At 44.1% G+C, this 24,521-nt stretch overlaps 4 protein-coding genes across 9 annotated transcripts in view; 3 read left to right on the top strand and 1 right to left on the bottom strand.

Moving 5' to 3' along the window:
* The first annotated feature begins 247 nt into the window (after nt 1–247).
* On the top strand, nt 248–2,626 carry LOC6528751 (nucleolar GTP-binding protein 1). Its single transcript, XM_002089750.3, has 3 exons — nt 248–407; nt 531–805; nt 866–2,626. Exons 1-3 carry the CDS (start codon nt 360–362, stop codon nt 2,499–2,501), a joined length of 1,959 nt encoding a protein of 652 aa, XP_002089786.1. The 5' UTR covers nt 248–359; the 3' UTR covers nt 2,502–2,626.
* Nucleotides 2,627–2,748: 122 nt separating this feature from the next.
* Nucleotides 2,749–3,712, top strand: LOC6528750 (dynein axonemal light chain 1). Its single transcript, XM_002089749.3, has 3 exons — nt 2,749–3,071; nt 3,131–3,242; nt 3,304–3,712. The coding sequence occupies exons 1-3, from the start codon at nt 2,920–2,922 to the stop codon at nt 3,604–3,606; spliced, it is 567 nt and encodes a 188-aa protein (XP_002089785.1). The 5' UTR covers nt 2,749–2,919; the 3' UTR covers nt 3,607–3,712.
* On the bottom strand, nt 3,713–8,882 carry LOC6528749 (probable multidrug resistance-associated protein lethal(2)03659). The gene is made up of 10 exons (XM_002089748.4): nt 8,408–8,882; nt 8,166–8,226; nt 8,013–8,098; nt 7,622–7,930; nt 7,356–7,564; nt 5,772–7,303; nt 5,240–5,700; nt 4,915–5,180; nt 3,928–4,857; nt 3,713–3,863 (listed from the first exon to the last, which is right to left on the bottom strand). Exons 1-10 carry the CDS (start codon nt 8,676–8,678, stop codon nt 3,846–3,848), a joined length of 4,143 nt encoding a protein of 1,380 aa, XP_002089784.2. The 5' UTR covers nt 8,679–8,882; the 3' UTR covers nt 3,713–3,845.
* A 998-nt stretch (nt 8,883–9,880) lies between these two features.
* The window catches only part of LOC6528744, a 71,353-nt gene continuing 56,712 nt past the window's right edge, over nt 9,881–24,521 (top strand). The window contains exon 1 of one of the 6 annotated variants that reach the window (XM_015198784.2): nt 9,881–10,031. The gene's annotated coding sequence lies outside the window, so the exon portion shown is untranslated. Of the gene's footprint in view, nt 10,032–10,079; nt 11,563–24,521 lie in introns of those variants that run through there. The other 5 variants (XM_015198783.2, XM_039371446.1, XM_015198786.2 and 2 more) reach the window with 5 other exon arrangements.

Below are 24,521 nucleotides of genomic sequence, written 5' to 3'. Positions count from 1 at the left end.
TTAGACTATAGCAATTATATTATATTTTAAAAAATTATGTCATTCAAATAAACAAAATTACTTTCAATACAAAACTTTGTGTCCGTGTTATATAATTATATTTCTTGAACATTTTAAAAGTAAGAAGAAAAGTATGTAAGTAAGAACATTTTATTTCCAGGCAACATACCCACATCGCCAGATTTAGGTACCGCTTTCGGAAGCGGTGGCATCGCCGCGCAGCACATGTAAACCTAAACTGGTTCCACCCAAGAACCGGTTCTTTTTGGAATACGAAGCTGACACCGCGTGGTGTTTTTGCTGTCGATTCCGCATTTATTTTCCTTTCGTCGCGTGGAAAATAAACAAATCCTGCCAAGATGAGTCTGTACAACTTCAAAAAGATCATGGTGGTTCCGCCAGCCAAGGTAAGTGTCTACAGGAGCGCCCGTCCCGCGGAGCACCCCTTGGAGCCCCGACATAACCTCATTGCAGGTGTTTACCAAATGCGCAATATGTAAATAATATCTGTTTTTACCCCTTTTCAACAGGACTTCATCGACATTATGCTGTCGAAGACACAGCGCAAGACCCCGACAGTGGTTCACAAGGGCTACAAGATATCCAGAATCCGGGCGTTCTACACACGCAAAGTGAAGTACACGCAGCAGAACTTCCACGATCGCTTGTCGCAGATCATTCAGGACTTCCCCAAGCTGGACGATGTGCATCCGTTCTACGCCGACTTGATGAACGTGCTGTACGACAAGGATCACTACAAGCTGGCGCTGGGTCAGCTCAATACAGCCAGGCATTTGGTGGACAAGTGAGTTCCGCAGTTACAGACTCTCAAATCAGCTTGATTAACTTCTTTGTTATACTTCAGTGTTGCCAAGGACTATGTGCGCCTGTTGAAGTACGGCGATTCCCTGTATCGCTGCAAGCAGTTGAAGAAAGCTGCCCTGGGTCGCATGGCCACCATTATGAAGCGACAGGCCTCCAACTTGACGTATCTTGAGCAAGTGCGCCAGCATCTCTCGCGTCTGCCTACCATCGATCCCTATTCGCGTACCATTATCATCTGCGGTTTCCCCAATGTGGGCAAGTCCTCGTTCATCAACAAGATCACCCGCGCCGATGTGGAGGTGCAGCCTTACGCCTTCACCACCAAATCCCTGTACGTGGGGCACACAGACTACAAATACCTGCGCTGGCAGGTCATAGACACACCTGGAATCCTGGATCATCCCTTGGAAGAGCGCAATGTGATCGAAATGCAAGCCATCACTGCCTTGGCTCATCTGCGCGCCTGCGTCCTGTACTTCATGGACATCTCCGAGCAGTGCGGCCACTCCTTGGAGGAACAGGTCAAGCTGTTCGAGAGCATCAAACCGTTGTTTACAAACAAACCCCTCATCCTGGCCATCAACAAGATCGATATTCTAACACCAGAGGATCTGCCAGAGGAGAGAAGGGCGATTATCACCAAGCTGCAGGAGGACAAGAACATTCCCGTAATGCTCATGTCCACCGTACAGGAAACCGGTGTCATGGAGGTGAAAACCGAAGCCTGTGAGCGTTTGCTCTCGTACCGTGTGGATCAGAAGATGCGCACAAAGAAGGTGGACAACATTCTGAACCGCTTGCATGTGGCCATGCCAGCGCCGCGGGATGATAAACTTCGTTCACCCTGCATCCCAGAAAAGGCCTCGGCGCGCCTGCAACAGAATGCAGAAAAGGCAGAGCGCAAGCGCAAGCTGGAGAAGGAGATCGAGGAGGAGATGGGCGACGACTACACGCTGGACCTTAAGAAGAACTACAGCGAAATCCCCGAAGAGGAGCGCTACGACATTATACCAGAGTTCTGGCAGGGCCACAACATTGCCGACTACATCGATGCCGACATCTTCGACAAGCTGGAAGAGCTGGAGCGCGAGGAAGGGCTGCGGGAGGAAAGCGGCATCTACACAGTGCCCGACATGACCATGGACGAAACGCTCAAGGAGATCCGCGAGATGGCCAAGCAAATTCGTGGCAAGCGCTTCGAGTTGCGCGACGAAAAGCGACTGTCGTCGCGAAAGAACAAGCCAATCATCCCACGAAACAAGCAGCCCAAGGTGCGTGATCGTTCCGTACAGAAGCTGGTGTCGACGATGGAGGGCCTCGGTGTGGACATGTCCGGCAGCGAGAACGCCAACTTCACCAAGTCCGTGGTGGATCTGCGTCGTGGCCAGGTGGCAGTTGGATCCAAGAAGGTGCCCATGCAGCCGCTGCTCGACAAGGAGTCCTCTGCGGTGGTCAGGAAGACGGGTCTGCCCCTGAAGCGGGCGCCGTCGCGCGACACCCTAGGCATCAAGAACTTGGCCATTCGCAAGAAGGCTCAGATCATGGCCAAGCGGGATATTGCCAAGAAGGTCACAAGCAGGGGTCTCAAGGGCGAGGCCGATCGCTTCATCGGGACAAAGATGCCGAAGCATTTGTTCTCCGGCAAGCGTGGAAATGGCAAGACGGATCGCCGTTAAGCGCAGCAGCTTTGGCTGGTTAAGTGATTCTACCTGGTGGGTTCGCCTGCTCCCCTGTATAAACTAAGCGACTTATCTATATCCCTTATAACATTTTTAAATACAAGATTGTATTTTAACAAACACTTTGGACTCTTTTTTTGCTTACTCTGTAAACTTCAGTTGAAACCATTTTCTCTGGTTTACCCTAGGCTTTAAAATTGTACATCATCAGAACCAAAGAGCCTTGCCTCCTGGGAAAGTTCTTAGAAAGGGGTGAACACCTCAAAAGGATGTGCATTACTATTGTGTTCGGCAAAAACAAAGTTCACCACTATTGATATATGCTAGTTTCTTGCTTCACCTTGGCAACGAACAAGTTTGTTTGGACTTCACCAATTTTCTTGTCCAATGAGTAAAAGTTTTTCGGCACAGCAACATGTCCAAAGCCACCACAATTAAGGAGGCTCTGAAGCGCTGGGAGGAGCGGGAGCAGCAAAATTCCCTGACTGCCAAGGTTATTGATCTGCAATTCCAGTGGCCACCCATCGAAAAAATGGACAGCACATTGGGCACGCTGGTGCAGTGCGAGTGAGCTTAAAAGTTCTTAGTTCTTCGAGGAGAAATACTTCTTTTTGTTTCCCCTTCAGGAGAATCAGTATGTCTACGAATATGATTGAAAAGATATTCGGCCTATCGGGCATGAAGTGCCTCAAGGTCTTATCTTTATCACGAAACTACATTAAGCAGATATCTGGACTGGTAAGAGAATGTAGAAACGTAGCATTGCTTCTTCTGGACTTCATTTGCTTCTTTCATGTAGGAGGCGGTGGCTGAAACCTTGGAAGAGCTGTGGCTCAGCTATAACCTAATCGAGAAAATTAAGGGATTGACTGGTCTCAAGTGCCTAAAGGTGCTCTATATAAGCAACAATTTAATCAAGGACTGGTCGGAGTTCAATCGCCTGGCCGAGATCGAGTCCCTCGAAGACCTGGTGGTGGTGGGGAATCCCCTATCCGAGGGATTAGACGAGCCCACTTGGAGGGCGGAGTGCATCAAGAGACTGCCCACAATCCGTAAACTGGACGGAGAACCAGTCGTGCTCAACGAGGAGCCTCAGCTCTAAGGCCAGCTCAGCTGATGGCCATCCGGTTTGTATGGACGTTGATGAGATTGGGATTCCCATACGAAACTTCTGTGCTTACAAATAAATAAAAGATTATTAAAACATATACTTTTTCAGAAAACCGTTTTATATTCAGATTATAAAAGAAATACAAATGTGGTACCACATAGTACATATCATCAAGGTTTACACGAAATAGTTTATAGAACAGGCGAGTTGGACCAGAAAGAACTGCGTCTTTAGGAGGATTCAAACTTCTGAAATCAAAAATTTAGAACGTAATGAATGAACGAGAAATGAACAATACTAATCGGATCTAACCTCTTGGGCGATTTTCAGCAGTCCCTCGTAGGTGTCTCGACCGGACTGATTGACCAAGTGGTGAAACACCTTGGAATCCGATTTTGTCAGCAGTTCGTAGGGCGATCCAAACTCCACAAGACTTCCAGCATCCATCACCATCACCTTGTCGGAATCAATGATTGTGTGCAATCGATGAGCAATCGTCAGAACAGTGCAATCCTTAAACTTGTTGCGAATAGTGGCTTGAATGAGGCCATCTGTGTGCGAATCCACATTGGCAGTAGCCTCGTCCATCACAAGAATGCGATTCTCGCGCAGAATGGCCCTGGCCAAGCAGACCAACTGGCGCTGACCCACACTGAAATTAGTTCCGCCCTCGCTGATTTTGCTGCCCAAGCCCTCAGGAAGACCCGTCACCAGATCCTTCAGTTTCACCTCCTCCAAGGAGCCCCACAGCTTTTCATCGCAGTACTCGTCGAAGGGGTCCAAGTTGTATCGCATGGTACCGGAGAACAGCACGGGCTCTTGGGGAATAATCGAGATCTGTCTGCGCAGATCGTGCAGACCCATCTGGCTTGTGTCCCTCTTGTCAATAAGCACGGATCCATCGGTGAAGGACAGTCGGAAGAGGGCGTTAATGAGCGAGGACTTACCCGCCCCAGTTCGGCCCACGATGCCCACTTTTTCCCTGGGTTGAATGACGAAGCTGAGTGACTTGAGTACGTTCTCCGCCTCCGCATCTGGTGTGTAGCGAAGACTAAGATCCTTAAAAACGACTTCTCCCTGTTCTGGCCATGTCTTGGGTGGCTTCTGGTCATCCGGTGCTTCCAATATCCCTTCCGGCTCAATGTTCTCGTACTCTACCACTCGCTCCACTGCTGTCATGGTGTTCTCCAGCTCGGCGGTTTGGCGTACTCCCCACTGAACCATGTCAATCAGTCCAAAGGCCTGTGGGGAACCAAAAGGGCTGGCAGGTGATGGTGAATACTTTTGTATGATGCTCACCTGTGTGATGACCAGACCGACATCAGCTCCGTTGCCCGGAGGAAAGGCAAAGAAACTGAGCGTAATGATCGATATGTAAATCACGCATATGATGTTCATATAATAACCGAAAGCCATCGAAGTACTTATGTACATGTAAAATGCAGAGCTGTGCGCATCCTGGTAATTGTCGAACTCCTTCTCCAGAACGCGCTGAGCTTCCAAGGCTCGGATGGTTGTTAAGCCGTTCAGCGAAGCAGCCAAATGCGAGTAAACTGGAGACCGATCTGTGGAATTACTAAATTAGTATCAATGTATTCAATTAATTAAAATTTTGAATTCATACTTATAGCTTCTACTCGCTTCAAGTCCCTCGAAGTTTTCAGATATAAGTAGCGCATATGAAAGAACGTTACGGCCAGAATGAGAGTTGGAGCAAGCAGCAGAGGATTGGCATGGGCTATAACGATGATTATTCCAGCTAGCCAAAGCGCAATCTGCATCACATCCACCAAAACCAAGGGAAGGGCTTCGTCTACTTGGCTCATGTCCTTGGTGAAGCGATTTAGAATGCTTCCTTGTTTATTCATCGAGAAGAAATGCATGGAAGCTCGAATAACTCTATTGAGTATGGTGTTGTGCAATCGGATAGACGCTCTTTTGGCGATATTAAATAATAGAAACGAATATGACAAATTCAGGATAACGGACAATATTATGATGAGTGTGTATATGTATAAATCCATGTTTTTCGAGTCCATATCCTCCCTTTCGCCTTGGGCAACAGCAGAGCTCCCCTTCTTGACCCTATAAAAAAAAATCGAGCTTATTTCTATCAAGTTTGCTCCTTTTGAAGAAAGTTAACGAAATTGACTAACCAGTAATTAAGAAAGCAGTCGCCTCCAGTGACAGCCACCTGGGCCAACACAGAGCAGGTCAGCATGACAAGAAAAGCAACCAATCCACCTCCCGCCTGAAAATACTTCCTGTACAAAGCCAGTCTGATGCCACCTGATTCCTGGCGCTCCACATGCTCCTTTGCATCTTTCGTATCTTCGACGGTGTGCACAGGCTTTCCGTTGATGGCGGTGACTTCGGTTTTAGTGTTGGAGCAATCATCCGCGGACAATTGTTCCGTCTCCTCGTGGTAATCTTTCTTTGCTAGACTTCCCAGACAAGTGATAAGACCCGATTTGAGTAGCGACTCATAATCGCCCACGGCTTTGACCTGTCCATTGGCCAAGATCACAATCTGATCGACGTCCTGAAGGAACTGCTCCTGATGGGTAACCAGAACTACGGTGCTCCCCCGTAGATGACCCCGCACGCACTGCTCAAACAGATGACGGGCGACGCTGGCGTCTACTGCACTCAGTGGATCATCCAGAAGGTAAATAGACGCCTTCCGGTATACACTCCTCGCCAAGCTGATCCTGGCTTTCTGCCCACCCGACAGGGAAGCACCGCGCTCTCCAACAATGGTATGGTCCCTAGAGGGCAGCAGATCGAAGTCCCGCTCCAGAGCGCACTTCTTTACAACCCCAGCGTATCGTTGGCTATCCAAAGGTTGGCCAAATAGGATATTCTGGCGCACAGTGCCGGAGAAGAGCCACGACTCCTGGGAGGCGTACGACACGGAGCCATTTACTTTCAACTGGCCGGACTCTGCTTTCAGCTCGCCGAGAATGGTCTGGATGAGACTAGATTTTCCAGACCCAGTCAATCCGATTATGGCCACCACACTGCCGGGTTTAATCTGCAGGTTAATTCCGTTAAGCGTGTAGTCTGGGGATTTTGGATCCCATTTGGCCTTTAGGTCTCTAATGGAGATAGCTGATTCCAGAAGATCGGTCTCGCTATTATTGGCATGTTGATCATATACCGTATCCTTGGGCGGACTTTCACTTTTGTCCGAATTATTCAGCTCTTCGGACAGCATAAACTCTTCCACGCGTTTGATAGAGGTCAGAATTTGAGCCGTCTGGATGATGGCAGATGGTACGTATATGCACATGGCGCCTAGTAGTACGTTGTAGTAGGCTGTGATCGTGAAGGCGATTTCCGGCGTGAAAACCCTTTCCAAGATGACGTAGCCAACCAGACTGAGGAAGATGGACACCCGAGAGAGGACGATTCTGCAGGCGAAACCGAATCCCCCTATGTGCTGTCCTTGCCGAATAGTGTTCATCTCCTTTTCGCGGGCATGAGTCACCAACTGTTCAAACGGCTGCTCCCAGGCGTACATTTTTAGCACCTGAATAGCGGAGATTATTTCATTCACTATGCGAATCCGGTTGTCCGTCCGTTCAGCAGCCTTTAGTTGGATCGCAGAGGTCTTAGTACCCATATACATCTGTAGCGGCATAAAGAGCAGCATAAACAATACCCCAAACACTGCGGAGATTCCAATCTGCAGGGGCAACGAGATGTTATCTGTTTCTGAGGAACTGGGATATGCTTACCTCCTGATACATAAGGTACGTGATGATCAGAACTTGAAGTGGGCCCACCAACAGATAGTGAACGTTGTAGGGTGAACTGTCCAGGCGGGAGACGTCGTTGGAAATCAGGTTAACCACATGGCCGGATGTACTGTCGCCCAGTGAGCCCTTGGTCAGTCGCAGGGCCTTCCGGAAGATCAGGCTGCCCAGGGCAACCCGCACCTTAAAAGCTGTAAAAAACATCAGTACTCGTACATAGAATCAGTTTACACATATGGCAGACTTACACACATGCCGTATGCCGAACGCGGTTGGATTTAAAATGGCCACGGTTAGGGCACCAATGACGATCAGAGCAACTGCATAATAAATGCCAGCACCGGCAGCTTCTGAGTCGCCCGAAAAGTACGAAATGAGCTTCCCCAAGAAGACCGGCTCCAAGGTCCGCAGTCCCAGCTCCACCACAAAGATTGCTAGGCCACGGACTCCCAATTGCCAGCCAAAAACCCGCAGGAGGGCTCTGAGAAGTTTTGGTGCTCTCGCGTCATTTTCCAGTTCCCGGTCCCAAGCGGCACATAATTGGTTGCCAAGTGTATCTACAACGATTGCATTAGTCGTTAGTCACATATACTTGTATGTTATGCTTCATTATTAGTTTCAAAATTGTATACTTCTTACCCGACTTATGCTCCTCCAAGGGTCTATAAAGGTCGTTTGAGTCCAATGTTTTTTTGTAGCCCTTTCGAAATATAGGTACGGTATACCTGTTTTGTTGAATTATTGTTCAATTATTGTAAGTCAACAAATCACTGAGTCTTAAATATGACTAACCAATAGCAAAATGTCGATAGAAAATTCGATCGCTCTTGGGGATTTTCCGGAAGTCCTTTTTCTACCGGAACAAAAATAAAGTAAAAACTTCTTATCACGACGATTTAATAATTTTATATGAATAAATTAGAAGAGATAACAGGTAATACAATTCTTGATTCTGTTGAAGTTGGCTGATTATATTGTCCTTAAAGAAAAATGAAATATGCTGTAATTGAATAAACCAGCAATTTGAATTTTACCCTTTTCATTCTGAGCAGAATTAACTTCGTAGCTTTTGCTCTTGCAGTATTCGGTCTGGTGTCCAAGCTCAAAGCATTTTCGGCATATAAGGGGCGGCGGAGAATTGTTAACTAAAAGATTTTCATCTCGGTTTTTGTTGATTAGGTCGACCTCGCCGTCGCTACGCCGTTTGAATGATTTCGTTTCTAGAAAAGGAGATTCTTCAATTGCTGTATTCTCCTTTTGCGAATCGGAATGGAAAGTTGGTTCTAAAACAGGTAGTTTCTCCATATTTGGTTCGTTATTGTATTTAAATTTTATATAAATTTCTTTTAAGACTTTTCAAATGATTTTATGCGCGATTTTGTGGCCATAGCACGTCTTTACTCGTCCAGTTCTGGGCAGATACGGAGCTTTGAATGGTGAATGTTACAAACCAAACAGCTGTTATATAATCTCAATTGAAGATAACATCAGAACGCTGAAGTTTATATACCCTTTAAGTTATGTCTAGGATTTCTGATGGTAGTAAAAACGATGGAATAAACCAGTAAAAAGTTGAATACGCCAAGATATGTGATTTGACTCATAAGCTATGCTAACATGGCTAGATTAGATTAAATTGCGTGATGTTGCTGTAAAGAATATATGTTTCTTCCCAAAAAATTACCACGGTGGAGTTGGCTATGGGCTATTTGGAACTTTTATTCAAAGCCAGAGACGGCGAGAGAGTGCCAGAGAGTGAGAGAGGGCTATATTTTGTACGCACACATTGTTGTTGTAGATAACATTTTATTCATAAACCGAAAAGCTCTCCACTTTAAGCGTGCGGAGCGAGCGCGATTTTCGGGGCCTCCTAATTCTTATCAGCATACGCATGTGCGTCTCTTTGTCCGTCCGTATAAACTTTGAGATCTGTTAGAGCGTTGCCAACAATTGATGATCAGAGGGTATTTCCATATGGACATATGCATCACCTAAAGGGCGACGAACTTTTTAATCTTTTTTTTAAGTTTATTGTTTAAGACCGCCGAAACGTTTTATGGTTTTGTTTTTGGTTATTTCGCTTATGTTTGTTTGGCGTCTCTTCCGCGTAATATAACGCGTATCTTATTTTTGTTGAGTCATTTTGGAACGTGCGGTGTTTGCCTGGTTCATTGATTTCAAAATGTAGTCCCTGTAATTTAGCTTAGTGTACGTTGATGGATTTGTTAATATTTAACAGCGGAGTTGGCCAAGAGCTGCGTCAAATGACAGTTTCTGAGTTCTAGCCACTGCAGTGTAACTGACCTATTGGCCAACTTTTGGGCCATCGGCTGTTAGCGCTCTGTTAACCGGGCTCCCAAGGCTTTCGGCCCACTGGCTGCCGCATTGCTGTTGCTGATTCCATTCGTGCTGGTGTTAATATTAAATGTTAAGTTCCCCGCCCACTCACTTTCGATTTCAGTCGCAGTTCGAAACTCAAAGCGTTCGCAGCTGTTGCGGTGAAATTTTGAAACGGCCACGGATATTAATAACGTGCTAGTCGGAATCGAATTAAACACAGCTTAGGCTCGTCTCAAGTTTAGGGAGCTTCGAAAATGTAATATGCCATATTAAATGGCGCGTGCTCTCCAAATGAAACGCAAATACAAGTGTGCTTAGGTAGGACGTGTGTATTGATGTATTCCCAGGATAATTTAGGCCCGCTATTAGCCAACTTGCTTGTAAATATGTATGACGTGCGTATATTTACATGTTTTTATGCACACAGCACAGCCAACAACAGCTTTTTGGAGGCTGCGCGAATCGGCCATTTTTATTGGGTTTCCTTTTTTGGGCCCCAATTTCTCGGCAACATGTGTTCCCCCTTTGTGTGTATTTAATGTACCATTTTTCTAAAGGCTGTAGGCTTTAAAGTGAACGTAAGCACTAGGAGTGCAGAGCAGGTAGAAGAAGAGTGTCCGTCTATTGTAATGCCCGGAACGCTTGGCGTAAACATAAAGTAAGAGGTTTCCGCTTGGGCAGCGGACGCAGAACCGTAAAATGTGCTCGCAACAAACAAAACATACCAAACACACCGCGAAAAAGGGGAATAACAATTCGCGTACTCTTTAAAGTAAATAAACACGAAGTTCAATTAATTCATTTTAAATAAACTAACAAACTGCATATCCTGTTCCTACTTATCGCGTTCTAAGTAAAAATATCTCGTTAAGTTCTCTGTTAAGTGTCCCTTAATTAACTTCCGAATGTTGAATATTAAATTGGCTTGTTGATAGAAGTAAACGTTAAACACTTTCGTTTTAAATACATTTGGGAAATGCCTGCAAAAAATGGCACATCCGCCCCGTGTAGATTTCCCAATGTATACGCAGAAAAACTACAGACTACTTAGAAGCGCGGCCCGTAAACGAAAAACGCCCAACCACCCACTCACATACACTTACACCTACCAGCGCACTACTCATTCCCACCCACATACATGCGTAGAGCAGCAACAAAGTTGCGATAGAAAACAGATGCTTCAAATATGCAACAGCGTATAAATAACAGACTACGGCTAGCCAGATTGGCCGAGTGCGTTGCAGGTGTCTCTGTTATTAGCACTGACCTATAGTGTTAGCGTAGCAGAGGCTGTTAGGATGGCAGCGACGTCGACGGCAGAACTGATGCCAAGGGTAATTCAGTGTTGGGCGAGATTTCCATCAGTGGCCACGTCGTCGTCGGTTAACGGAAGTTTTCCCGAGCCATCCCACAAAAAAAAAAGTAAAATAAGCAAAGGAAAAAGACATCGTGTTGGTGTGAGAGTGTGCTGGTGTTGGTTGCCTCATAAAAGATTCAACAGCCTGCCGAGCCAACAAATAATTAAAAAAAAAACGTGTGTTAAACAAAAAAATTAAATAAATAATTATACATAAATGGCCTAGGAAAGGCAGCAAAAGTTAGTTCAAAAAGTGAAAAGCAAAACAAGAGTATGGTGAGAGGCCAGAGCATCGATAAAAAAGAAAGCGGAGCAGCCTACAATTGAATAAAAACAATCAAATTTCGGATGAAACGAAAATTAACAACATAAAATTCGACAAGGGCAGTAAAAAAGAGACTCTCCGCGTCCCTTTCTCGCCCGCTTCTCCCACTTGGAGTAGTCCCCGAATGTAACGGTAACAAGCAAGCGTGTTTCGAGCAGCATCCTTGTGTGCGTGTGGAGTTCTACGGCTCCGTCTGTTCCTCTCTCCCTTCTCCCCTTTCAGGCTCCTCTTCCCCCTCATCACCCTCCCATGCCCCTGGCTAACTCATCTTTTTCGTTTGTTTTCTGCGAGACATTTATTTGCTCTTTAATGTTTCAGCAGGACCAGGCCTGTTTCGTTCCGGCATTCTTTCTGTCGTTCTCGTCCTCCGCTCGTTCCGTTCCCTCCATTCCAGTCTTCTCTGCGCCTCTTTCGCCCCCTCGCCTTCTCCCCGCGCTACGTCCTTTCGCTCTTTTCGGCTCTGGCATGCCGCAAAACAGTTAGTCCAATACTCGAGTCTCGGCGTCCGTGTGTCTGCGTGCCTGTGTTGGTGCTTGTATGTAGAGCGAAAGCAAAAAAAAAAAATACAGGACAACTTCTTATATCTGCAACTTCCAACTTGGAAATGTGTATAACTTTAAGTTCTCTTAAGTTGCGACATTTTACCGATAAATTAATTAATAATCTTTTAATCTAATTATCATCAATTTAAAAAAAAATATTTTTTATATTTAATAAAGAGCTAAGTAATATTTTTATACACATTTTCCAACATACCTTCATTAATAAAAAAACTACAACTTAGCTAAATAAAAACTATATAATTTCAGTAAGTGCACCACTGCAATCTGATTAGAACAGCTTCGTGGCACTAAGCTGTTTCGAGTTTTAACATTAATAAAATAATCAGAAAGTCAACATTTCAAGGGTTCAACTTCAAAAGTTCAAATTAGGGTTGGCGCACTGTAATAAAATCGCCCACACAGATACGGAGTGTACATGTACATTCAACAATTTGCTGGCTCCCTTTGCCTGGTGATTTTATTTTTTCGTCCTTTACGCCCACCACTTGCCGTGATGCTGTGATGCTGGATTCTGGCAGGCTGGGAGCCAACGTCAACAAGTTGAAGCTGTTGCCGCTGCCCAGCTAGCCTCGTTAGTACGAGTGGCTGTGTGTGCGTGTGTGTGTGTGTGCGTGTGTGTGTGTGTGCGTGAGGGGCGCCCAGAAGTATGCCGCAGATAAGGATAAATCATAAGCTGGCCAGGCTAAGTTCATTTTGGTGTCGCAAAGTGACGAGAATCGATGCCAATGTCATTTGCTAATTGAAAAATTCCTTGGCTGGCGCAGAAACCCTTCCACACAATTAGCTATTTATCTGGGCCTGAGAGGAACGGATCTTAATTAAAATGAATGCACAATTAATTGTCAGACAACAGGCCCGAACTATAAACAAAGCCATGCCATGTGTGCGTACATTTATGTACGAGGCATATGTAAACAGAGTTTTGTAAGCAGCACAAACAGCAGAAATTCCAAGTCTTTGAAGTGAAATTTGATTAAGGTGTTTATACAATATATCGAAATACCAAATCAGCGCAGAGTAGGAAAGAAAAATGGGGCCGCGAAATACTTATATTTACCCATCGATTCCCATTCGACCGAAATATCTGGATTTTGGCCTCGATTTTGTCCCCTGGCTGCCCAAAGATGAAGTATGTACGTAGGAGGAAGTTCAGCTTAAGAGGAATTAGAGGGATATAAATAAATAAAGGAATATGAGTTATGGTAAATTTACTTTTCCTTTTGTGGGGGGTATTTCAGACATTTTTAAATTGCGCACAGGGCACTTTATCAAGCTGACCAACTCTTTCAAGCTCCGTCGCCAAATAGCTACATATCTGAAGCTGACACATCATTAAAACTTTTAGCATCAGATGCCAAAGTGTAGATTACCCGAAGTGAAACTCAGAGTGGAGCACAATTTAACAAATCTTTGGGGTATTGCCTTTTTCCAGCTGCACTGGATTTTTGGCATCAGCTTTGGAACATCAATCTCTCCGATTTAGCTAGAAAGTGATTGGAAGCCAACATGTCGTATGGGCAATACCACAAAAAAGTTGAAACTCTTGGCGATGATGCCTAAGCTTTTGGCTCGTTCATTATAAGCTGTTTTCTGTTCTTTTTGTTGGCGTTTTTTTTGGTTGCTCCTGCAGAACTTTCCCTCCGAATTTTTTCTTGTCCACTGAATGTGTGTGTGCGTGATGGGTGTGTGTGATATGTATGCATGTGACATGTCTGACGTCTCATTTTCTGCCGCATAAACCCGATGCTGGATTTTGCCTTAATTTGGCATTAGGGCGTTTCAATGGAAACTCATTTGAAACTTTCTCTCGCAAATCTGTGCATAGGCTTCCTGTGCACCCATCAAAAAACCTTAATATTTATATGCGCATATTCGTAACATTGTATGTGTGTTTTTCTGCGCCTGACCGAGCACTGCCTCAATATTATTTTTTTCGGCCCGGTTCTGGATGAGAATACGGCAGATGTTTGCCCAGGCTGCGGAGGAATGTATATACGGATGTATATGAGGTATGTACTTGGCAGCACGCTGTTGTGTTGGCGGGATAAATAATACATATAACTCAGTGTAGTATATGGCTTGCGCGTATCGGCCAAACTCCGCTTCTCTTCGCAGGAACAATGGCGTTTGCAGTCCTAAATCATCGATATACTCGTACGTTATGTCGCGGTCCCATTTATCAAGTATTTTTAAACCTTTGGGCCATATTAAGCATGCTAACCTCGCACATATCCCAGCTGACCGATTTTTGAACAATAAAACGGCATTGACATTTTGATCCGTATTTTACATACGCACTTGTCGTGCCTAATTGATGAGCTCGGCGGATACCTTATGCAGAATATACTGGCCATAAATCATTAGCAAATCATAGCATATTCAATGCAAATTGCGGCAGGCTGTGAATCGCATGACCTCTATTGATCTTTCACTCCTCAGCTCCCCCCAACAACCAGTCGCTTACATGTAAAATTACGAAAAAAAATTAAAACTATGCTAAAATTAAGAGCAAATTGTGCAGTATTGAATTAGCCAGCCATTCTGTGGCTTGCGGTTTGGCCTTGCCAACCAACTGGCTGCCTCTTGTCTTTGGCCACTATTTTCCGTAATTCCATTTGCTCCGAGCAGGTTGGCAGACAAAATGCAATTAGCATTAACAAGGATGGCAGCTTCAGCTACGAAACCCTTCAAGCCAACCATTGCAAAAAACCGTTTGGGCCACAATTTAAGCAAACATTTAATCAAACAGAATGCTCAAACTAACACGACTTAAGTTTCACTTTAAAGTGCGCTCGATATTTGAACTACTCGGATGGGGAAATTCCAATTAAGCTAAACCAACATCACCATTTACATTTGATAAAGTCAAATACAAGCAGAATGAATCGAGACAAATGTAGACTATATAAAATAGCTTTGGCAGCACCCATTGGGTAAAGTTATTGGCTTAAGTAACAGCGCAAGATTGATCACTGAGATTAGTGTATTTAAGCAGGTGCGATTTAGTACATAATTGTTTTTGATCTACTTTGCTTAACAATTTACTTAAAGTTTCAGCTTAAAAAGGTTCTCATTTTTTAGTTATGTTTGTTGTAGTTAGTTTTGTTGGATTTATCTCATGTAAATAGTAAATACTTTTCAAAACAGGCATTGAAGATAATTAATTACCGAAATAAAGCCAAAGTTTTTGCTAACTTTATAAAAGTATAACAAGATTCGTGAAAAGTAAATTTTAATAAATTGTTAAAGTTTGGCATAGCCTAATAAATATTTTCTCTCTCGGCTTAGTTAGGATATACGAAGGATAAAGCCTGGCACCATTTGATGTTTCTCTGCTGAAATTAAAATAAACTATTCTGGCTTGACCCACTTTCAGCAGGTTTGTCCAAAGTCCAGCAGCTGAAACCTCAGAAAGAGCGAGTAAGTCAACTGCCTGAACTTCGGCATTAAGGATTCACAAAGATGGGCAAAAGAATTCTCGCTGCAAAATAGCGAAAAGTTTCCTAAAGGTGTTTAACAGGTAGCAAGTTTTAGACAGCTGGGGAATGCAACTGTTGCACCAAGCGGGCCTGCAAAGTAATTGTCATGCACCTGCAAGTGCCTGCAGCATATGCATATTTGTATGTGCAACTGGCTCTCCAAGTGCCCCACAAATGTTGCTCATACGCCGCGTGGTACGGCCAACAATTTTCCGTGCCAGCAAGGCGGAGAGACAACAAACCACAAATTGACATAGCTGCGTTGAAATGCGTGTATGAGAGTGGGGAAACCAGTGATAAAATAATAAAAATATCTAAATAAACACTTTAATTTGCTTTGGATCAAATGCTTTGAAAGCTAATTTAAAACAAGTAAAATAAAATTTTATAATATAAAAAAATAAGTTAAGCTACAGAACTATAGGTAAAGATTTAAAAAGGTTTTCTTATTGTATAATTTTCTTGCTAAGGTTATTATTTCACGACATTTTCTGAGCCGGGATTTCAGTGGAAAAGCGAGAAAATTCGTATATATTTTACGCTTTTTGCATTGAACAATTTCGAATCAAAAAAATTACAGTTTCGTGTGTGGCTGAGTGCGAAAAGTGTGGAGCAACATGACATTGACTAACGTGCAACGTGGCAGCAAAAACGGACACACACACACTTTTGCGCCCAAGCGGCAGACACATGCAGGCCAACAATTTGTGGCGGTGAAATTTAACACGAACAATTTAATTTCAATAAAAACGCACACAGCAACGCAACAGCAACAACAAAGCGAGTGCAAAGACAAAAGGATTGCTCATACGACACGTGTTCTGTCTGATTGTGAGTGGGTGAGAGTGTGTGTGTGTGTGAGCTGTTCGTGTGGGGATGTGTTGGTGTGTGGGTGAGCAACGTGCATAAATGCAATATAATTTAATTGCTCGATCTTTTCCACCTGGGGATTCTGATGTTGATTTGCCACTATGCGCTAATCTGTGGCACGTAATTCAGGATTAAAGTGTCAAATAAACTATTCCATTTCCCTCCACTTTTGTTAGTCTAACACATTTTTTCCCATCAATGCAATTGACTGAAAAAAGTGGGACGATGAGGGGCGTGGCACCAAGCGGCCGGGGTATTCCTTTGGTGGAAACGCGTGCTGCAAGGTTACGGCTGCATCTGTTAGTGTGTGTGTGTGTGTGTGGTGTATATGTGTTGTGTGTGTGTGTGTTTGCCTTTTGTGCACGTGTCTGCGTGTGAGCTTGTGCTTATGTGAGTGCTATGCATACGGCTGAGTTGCTTAAATGTCAGTTTATATCTCAAGGATAAGCTGTTTCGCCCCATGGCTCGGTTTGTTGGGTAACTGATGCCGACTTCTCCTGTGCCTCCCTTTCCTCTTCCCTCTCCTCACATTTTTGCCTGCAACAAGACGCAGCTCACATAAACATAAATAAAACCATACATACTTATAAGCAAACATGGCCCACAGATACAACTGCATGCTGCTTAGTTAAGCTTAGGTCGTGCTCACAATCGTTATCCTTACGCCAAGCATTCGTTTTTTTGAAGCTCATGGGGTGTTGGCCTTAATAAATGCCACTTTCAGCTAGCAGCAAGTGCGAGGCTAAATCGAAATGCTAAAATTGGATTCCCAACGTAGGGTGAGTGGCCAAGTTTCGCCTATACTTGGATCGATATGAGATTTCTACATCGATTGTCTCGACTTCTATCCGTCAAACATTGGTAGCTCAAAACCGCAGATAGAAATGTATGCAAAACTATCTGGTTTTCTTTTGATACAACTTAATGAAAATACAAATTAATGGATATAGGTTAAAAAAATAAAATTTAATTTTCCAAAAATGTGAATAGTTGCAATAGCTGGATTTAAAGTCTTCTTAATACAACTTTTTGGTCTTCAGTATCAACAACTCGTTCATACGGACGGACAAACGGGCGGACGGGCGGACAGACGGACATGTTTTCAACGAATCTAGTATACCCTTTTTAGTCTAAAGTGAATTACATTACTTACAGGTATAAATATAAACGTTTCCTTGTCACAGAAATAAATAAATAATATATATTCTAATGACATTTGATTGCCTTTCAGCAGAGCTATGAATGAATCAGAAATAGCACTTTGGACGAGCAGATTTCTGCCAATGAAAGTGAAATTGGTCATTTTATTTTTACCTGTTTGTAACCTGTCATCTTACTAAAGTAGCACTTCACAATTGCCAATGCAGTTTATTCCATCCGGGGGTGATTCCATGGAATTCACTTAATTACTGCTTGTTTTTGATGGCCTCACAATTATTTGCAGCGTGCTGAATCAGGGCGAAAAAAAATGTTGTTTACTCTCTGGAATTACTGAGTATTTTTGTGCACTGCCACTGCCAGCAGGATATCGGTGGCTGTGGCTGTAGCTGTGGGGGAAGTCACAGGGTTTCATTAGCCATCAGCCATCCATCCATTCAACCATTTGCCCATTTATCCCGGCCGGGGTCGTAATGAGCATCCGTTAGCAGGAAGACGAGATAAACTTGTTGCAGCGATAAAAAGCTATAAATTTCGCCAGCTTCGCGGTGAGAGTGTGTGTGTGTATGTGTGCTAGCGTTCTAATTAATAGCTTAGCGGAGGAAAAGCACCCGAACACCCACACACAACCACACAGCACCGCCTGTCCCCCCTTTCCAAGGACCGCTAAATGCCAGCAATTAAATAGTACTAAAAATGCGTGAGAAAGTTTCCATGGCAGATGTTGCCAGCGCCTAATTCTTCTGTTTTCCGTTCGCGGGGCCAAGTCGAAAATGTTGCTTCATAGCCGGGACCATTAAATTTACAAGTGTTTGGGCATTACCCGCAAGTAAAACATGGGAAAATGCCTTGCCAGAAAAAAAAAACCCAGCAGCAACGGAGAGTGGTAAAAACTTTTCTGGGACACAAGGGCGGAAAAGGGGAAACTTTCAGTGGACTCCACTTGAAGTACGGGCCAAGGTCCGACCAGTCCGGCCACAACAACCAATCCTGGCCAGGCCAATTGTGTAATGCATATTTGATTTGTATTTACGCTCTTTGCGTTCGCAAATCGATTGTCATTTGAGTGCTGCCCCACCGCTTTCCCCCGTTTCCCCTGTTTCCCCCTCTCTTGCTGCTTTCTGTTTGGCTTGGGAGCGTGAACAAATGTGGCGCCATTACCAACACCAACGGCACAATAACAGCCAAAGCAGCGCCAGCAACAAGGGCCAATTTTAAAACAACAATATAAATACTGCAGTGCAACTTTTTCCCGAGCCGAAAGTATCTTGCCCTCGTAGAGTCAATAAAAATGATTGCCCCATATTTCAGGGCTTATAGAAAATGATACGGTTAGCCAGAATGCTGTGAGCATGGGACTGGGATTATTTTAGACTTCAAGAGATATTTACAGCTCATTTACAGAGCAAAGGATTAGGGGGCACATGGGCTTTTGTAGTCCTTGAAGTTTGTTTTACTTTGTTGGGATTTCGGTTAGAGATATTCAAATCGGAATATAGAAAGATAAGGAGGAAGATATAATTGTCAATTAATTTAATGTTTTTGTCCCATATTTGTAGTTTAATCAAGCAAGAAATGTGTAGAACGAAAAAGTACAGTCTAACATCAAAGTGGATGCTATGTTTGTTACAAGTTCGAGTTAAAATACGCAATAAGTTATAACCTTTAAAACCGCACTGTATAATCAATGGACCTAAACGAATTGTAAGGGCATTCACAATCAAAGGTACTCATGACTTTCAGTGGAAATTAATGGAAAGCGAGTTCCATTACCTTCCGTTTTCCCTCCGACGACCTTTCTGTTTCAACGGACAAGGACAGCTGACTTCCAATTATGTGGGCTTCCATGCGAATACGCAATATTTGACCATTTCCCTTTAATATGGTTGTGTTCGCTGCGTACATCTTGTACGACAGCGGGTAAATTAAACAGAAAAATTTGCCGGAAAAGAAGGAGGTATATATTTAATTGCTTTCGCCCCGTTTGTTGTTGTTGGCTAGACAATGGAATTTGTTGGGGACTCTGGAGCCGTGGGCCATTCATAAAAATGCCAAACGCACAATGCCGCAACCAATCGAACTGAAACCGGACGGAGTCGAGCAAAGCGGAACGGAACACAAAGGAAATGCGGTCGAGGGAGCGGAGGACGGGTTTGCAAGCAAACACCGAATGAAAACAGCCAGCGACGTGTAAATATTTAGTTCAGTTCGAATCGTGTGTTTATATCAACCCCGACGTCGAAAAACAAGAATCTCCATTTGATAGTTTGATTTGTGTGATATCGACGGCTGAACCAGGCCGAATCACAGGCCAGTCGATCTGGCTGATGTATTTTGAAAGCTCTATAAATACGAGCGGTGCGACCTGTCTTCGACAAATAAACAAGACGCGACGCATTCCATTTCCAGAATTCCCTGATGGCAGAACCATTACTCATACGCAACGTGAGCCTCTGGAGTTGCGGCCAGGGTTCAAGGTCAGGTCAGAAAACCCGAGATCCCTCCAGCAGTTTGGGAATAGGTGAACTTAAGCTGATGCAGCGCATCAGCAGCAGATGAGAAAGGAGAAAGAGAGAGGAGCAGAGGAGCAGAGGAGGCCGTGTCCACAGTTGTCAGAGTTTCCTTGCAGCAGCAACCACGGCCAGGGTGTCGCAAAGGCATACATACGATTCTGTGTGTCATAAAACTGTCAGCCTGCATTTCTGCATTTCAGGCTCTCCACAAAAGGCAATGCTACACCATGGGATCTGGCACGAAATAATTGCAGGGCATCCATCCAATTATTCATTTTTCTGCATGTAAATTACTTCATTTGGTGGTGGGAAATCGAGTGAAAGACATCAGAGCCGGTTAGGGCTTTAGCATAGGTGTGCATATTTTAGCAGCCGCAAAAAACGGAAAAGGTATAAATTCATTGGGGCACCAACTTACAGAAATTTAATAGTAATGCTCAAGTCTTTCAAGTAAATATGGTTTTGCTAAAGTTAAGTAAATAAGTGTTTTACAAATAAGAAATGGTTTGAATATATGTTTCACTACTTTACATATATGAAAAGATTTTATTAGTGCATTGGATACATTGCGTTCCTTATTACTGTAAAATTTCACAACTGAACTGCATTAATTTAAAATATCTCTATGCTATTTCTAGAAAGTTCAAGATTCCTTGGACCTTTTCGCCCATGGTACTCTCGCTTTTCACAGGCGTTCTGATGTTCAGATGTTCTGAATTTCAGCTGTTGCCATTGCCAGGGCCGTGGACATGCACGTGGACATAGACATGGACATGGATGTGGATGTGGATGTGGATGTTGATGTGCCTGCGAATATACACGTTGGCTGTGGATGCTGATGCTGGACCCACGGACCTGGCGACAGACAGACATTTCTTCACAGACAGTTTTCACTAATTATCTGACACAGTGATGGCTGCTGGGCCACGGCAGTTGCACTTGATGGACGGTGCGGCGGCAGGGAGGTCCTTTTTGCTGCAGCTCGTTGCGGCCAAGGACTCATTTGAATGTGTGTTGTTCTGGTCCTCGCACTCACACGAACACACCAACTTTACGTACACATCTCAGAACTCTAATTTCAAAGGTCGTGCCAGTGCCAGCGAAATGTGAGATGGTGTGGGAAAGGACGCCTGCTGTGTTCAGCTTTATTTTCGTGTCTTTTTTCCGTTTTAGCTTGTCCGACGTCTCTCGTTTCGGTGTCATGTGTTTTAAGCCATGTGCATGTTTTATTTGCCGAACAGCTTTTCCTCGTTTTGTTATGTTTGGGCTGCATCGGTTGGCGAACCGAAAAAGTGTGCGAAGGACACCAGCGAAGAGGGGCGTCAATAATTGAACGCCCCCGGCCGAGAGTTTGGGGTATCAGCAGCAGTATCCAGTATCCAGTTGCCACTTGCTAGTATCGCGTATACGCCACTGGGCAGCTGAAAGTTGATTAAATTTAAGTATTCGAGTTTTGGCCGGTCTACTCCTCCGTCCGGCTGCAACTCCGTCCATTTGCATTTGCTATTCCGTTCTTGATTTCACCCGGGTAATTTTGCTGCAAAATTATTAACAATTACATATTTATGCGCCAGCTGGTGGGCGTGGAACTTGCGCCATCCGTGTGCTGGGTGTTGCCCAACGTGAAATAACCGAAATTCTCTTGATTATCACGTATACGCCATGGACGTGCGAATGTGGATTTCTGTTTGTAATTTTGCTTGTTAATACATTTTTTCAGATAAGCAGAGAGTGAATTAGCTTATAATTTTGAAGAAAACCATCAATTAAGTAATTATAGTTTTTTCTGTTTTTATTTTATTTTTACATTTAAAGTTGTCTATCTAAGTATGTACATATATAGAATATATATAGTTTTAAATGGGCTAAACAATAATATTCTTTCTGAAAGCTATACAAAAATATTAACATCAATCTATTACTTATTGGACTCTAGCTTAAGACAGAAACTAAAAACTAACACATAAGCTCCTTGCGGAGTTAGTTTGAAACTAAATAACACTAAATTATGATTAGTTTTCCCAATTTCCCAGCACTAACTTTTCGAGTGCCGTTTTAAAATAAACCCATTCAACGCAAACTCAAACCACTCGGAACCCGGCAATGTGTGTCGCCAATTACGCATTTGTTAGCTTGTCATTGACACCAAACTCGGCAGCCCTGAAAGTTAGCCAGCCGGGCTAACCAGCTGGCACGGACTACCGAATGCAATCACATAAATCTAATGGAAAAAACTGTCAACTACTTGGCTAAAAAGTTCAGATGACCCATTATAAACACACACCCGCAGGGAGATCATCAGTGGCAAACATTCCTTGAATACGCAAGCAACAAGCAGGACTCGTTAACAGCGGTGCCAACAGCTAATGCTAAAAGTTGGCCAACAGAAGTGGCGGCTGCGCAGAGAGACGGCGGAGAAAGGACTCTCTCTTCTGGGCCCTTTGCCTCTGCTTCTGCACAACTGTTGAATTTTCCGCTGCCGCGGCCAGCAGCAGATGTTGCCGCTGTTAACTGTTATTTACTTTTGCGGCAGTGGCAGTGTCAGTGGCAGTGGCAGCAACAGTTATAATTTTTGCCTGGCTTCGTTTTATGTCCTCGGATGATTTATTTTCGTACCGCCTGAGACGAAGGAGGCAGCCCCGTAGTATCGTAGCACCGCACCAATGGCCCTGGCCATAAGGCATGTGGTCTTTGTTTGGATTTATGCGTGTGTGTTTGCGATGCCGCCCCTTTTTCACCGCCCACGCATACTTGCCTCTCTTTTCCCGGCACGCAGTGCCTCTCTTTCATTTGCCTAGATTGTTTGCACGCCTGGCTGGTTGGATATTGTGTTTTGGGCCAGAGATAAGACGCTTAGGCTGTGCACTCACAAAAATTGTTATTGTTCTTACTTTGAGGATTGGATTCGTTGGAATTGTTTGGTGGTCAGTGAATGGCTTTAAGCCAATTTTCAGGCAAATCCCAATGGGATAAAGGTGAATGCCTGTGTGACTTGCTGAACTTCTCACTGGCTAGTTGAGGTAATTCGATTTCTGTTCTTGTTTGCATCACAGGTTATTTATACAATTTTCGTTGAGGTCTCATGTTAACTTTTGTTCGGCTTTCTGACTCTTTGTGTTGTGTACAAAATGATGGAAAAAATTCAAAGCAAAACAAGTAAAGAAGGCACTCTTTATTAAATTAAAATAACCAAGTTTCATGTTTATAACAGTGAGAAGTGCAGAGCAAAGCGATTTATTTCAAAGGTTCATAGTTTATTATGAATACTCTCATTTTATATTGAGCATTCTTTCAGTGTGCAAGTGTGTGCGACTGGGCCAAGTATTTGATCCTGTTAACTGAAATTTATGCAAACTGGCGGCTTCAACTTTTTCTATTACCAGACCATATCGTTTAATTGCGATTGCCTCACGTTTTCCAAAGTCGCGAAACGCTAGTGTTCAGAGTCCCTGGGCTGCTCCGCCCTTTGCATGTTGTGTACAAGCTTTGTTGGGCATTATTTTCTTCTACTTTGCATTTAATCATTTTTTAGATGATGGCGCTGCTGCTGCTGATGGCGCCCATTGTGGCGACCCTTTTGTGTGCCATTTGCATCACAGCTGGCGTCGACATTCACGAGCATGCGACTGAGATTGCAATAGCGACTGTGCACTGCGGAAATGAAAACAATATCCATTTCCATTGTAGGTCTTTATTCGGTGTGTATGCATACATATACATTCAGAATGAAGGGCCGCAAAAAGCGCATTGGAGGCCACAAGGGACTCCTCTCGCTGCCATTTTCCCACGGGCCTACGGCCATAGCCCCCATATGTATATACATATAGACCGACATTTCGCACGGCGACTGGGAGCCTGGCTTTAGCAGCAACTCGCACTCCCACTCCCACTTACCTGTCACAGCTCGATGCTCTCGATTCACTTGTCCCGACTCAGTGATGTCCACCTGGCTTTGTTTTTCCCCTACAGCGGATATTAGAGTGGAGAGACGGGGCGTGAAGCTCACGAAATACGTGGAATATACTTCCATTGCATTTGTATAATAACGCGAAACAACAAAACCATTTAAAATGAATAAAGCGTTTGAATTAACCAAAATGTAGACTGCTCTCTAGCCACTTAGTTCTTTAGGCAGGCATATATAAAACTACAACTATGTATTTTGCTACTCTTTTCTATGTATTTTCTTATCATATTGCCTAATTTAAATGTGATACTTTTGCAACCTGGCCATAAGAAGGGCAATAAATGTAGGTCATCACTGACCACTCGACATTGAGTGCCACTAGAGCGCCACGAATGCCGTCCCTTTCGTGTGTGGGGTCCTTTTCGCAAGAGTGGCTGTGTTTGTGGGGGAGGAGGTGCGTGCAACAAGTTGAAATCTGCTACACTCATGCATAATGGAGGCAGTCGCGAATCCGAGCCAGAAAAGTGAGCAAAACTATTGGCAAGCTGTCCTTCCTGGCTCGGTGGTGCTCCATCCCGCGCCACAAGTTACTGCTACATCTTTTGTGAGTCCTTGAATGTGGTGATGGGGGGAGGG

The sequence above is a fragment of the Drosophila yakuba genome, chromosome 2L (assembly GCF_016746365.2).
Source record: "Drosophila yakuba strain Tai18E2 chromosome 2L, Prin_Dyak_Tai18E2_2.1, whole genome shotgun sequence".
Taxonomy (NCBI): domain Eukaryota; kingdom Metazoa; phylum Arthropoda; class Insecta; order Diptera; family Drosophilidae; genus Drosophila; species Drosophila yakuba.
Note: the sequence above shows the minus strand (reverse complement) of the source record. Positions and strands in the feature narration are given on the sequence as shown.

Coding starts and splice junctions, on each gene's coding strand:
- LOC6528751 (XM_002089750.3), top strand. CDS start 360: ATGAGTCTGTACAACTTCAAAAAGATCATGGTGGTTCCGCCAGCCAAG. Junction 408..530: donor TGGTGGTTCCGCCAGCCAAG/GTAAGTGTCTAC, acceptor CCTTTTCAACAG/GACTTCATCGACATTATGCT. Junction 806..865: donor GCCAGGCATTTGGTGGACAA/GTGAGTTCCGCA, acceptor GTTATACTTCAG/TGTTGCCAAGGACTATGTGC.
- LOC6528750 (XM_002089749.3), top strand. CDS start 2,920: ATGTCCAAAGCCACCACAATTAAGGAGGCTCTGAAGCGCTGGGAGGAG. Junction 3,072..3,130: donor GGCACGCTGGTGCAGTGCGA/GTGAGCTTAAAA, acceptor TTTCCCCTTCAG/GAGAATCAGTATGTCTACGA. Junction 3,243..3,303: donor TTAAGCAGATATCTGGACTG/GTAAGAGAATGT, acceptor TCTTTCATGTAG/GAGGCGGTGGCTGAAACCTT.
- LOC6528749 (XM_002089748.4), bottom strand. CDS start 8,678: ATGGAGAAACTACCTGTTTTAGAACCAACTTTCCATTCCGATTCGCAA. Junction 5,701..5,771: donor GACTGCTTTCTTAATTACTG/GTTAGTCAATTT, acceptor TTTTTTTTATAG/GGTCAAGAAGGGGAGCTCTG. Junction 4,858..4,914: donor TCGGTCTGGTCATCACACAG/GTGAGCATCATA, acceptor GGTTCCCCACAG/GCCTTTGGACTGATTGACAT.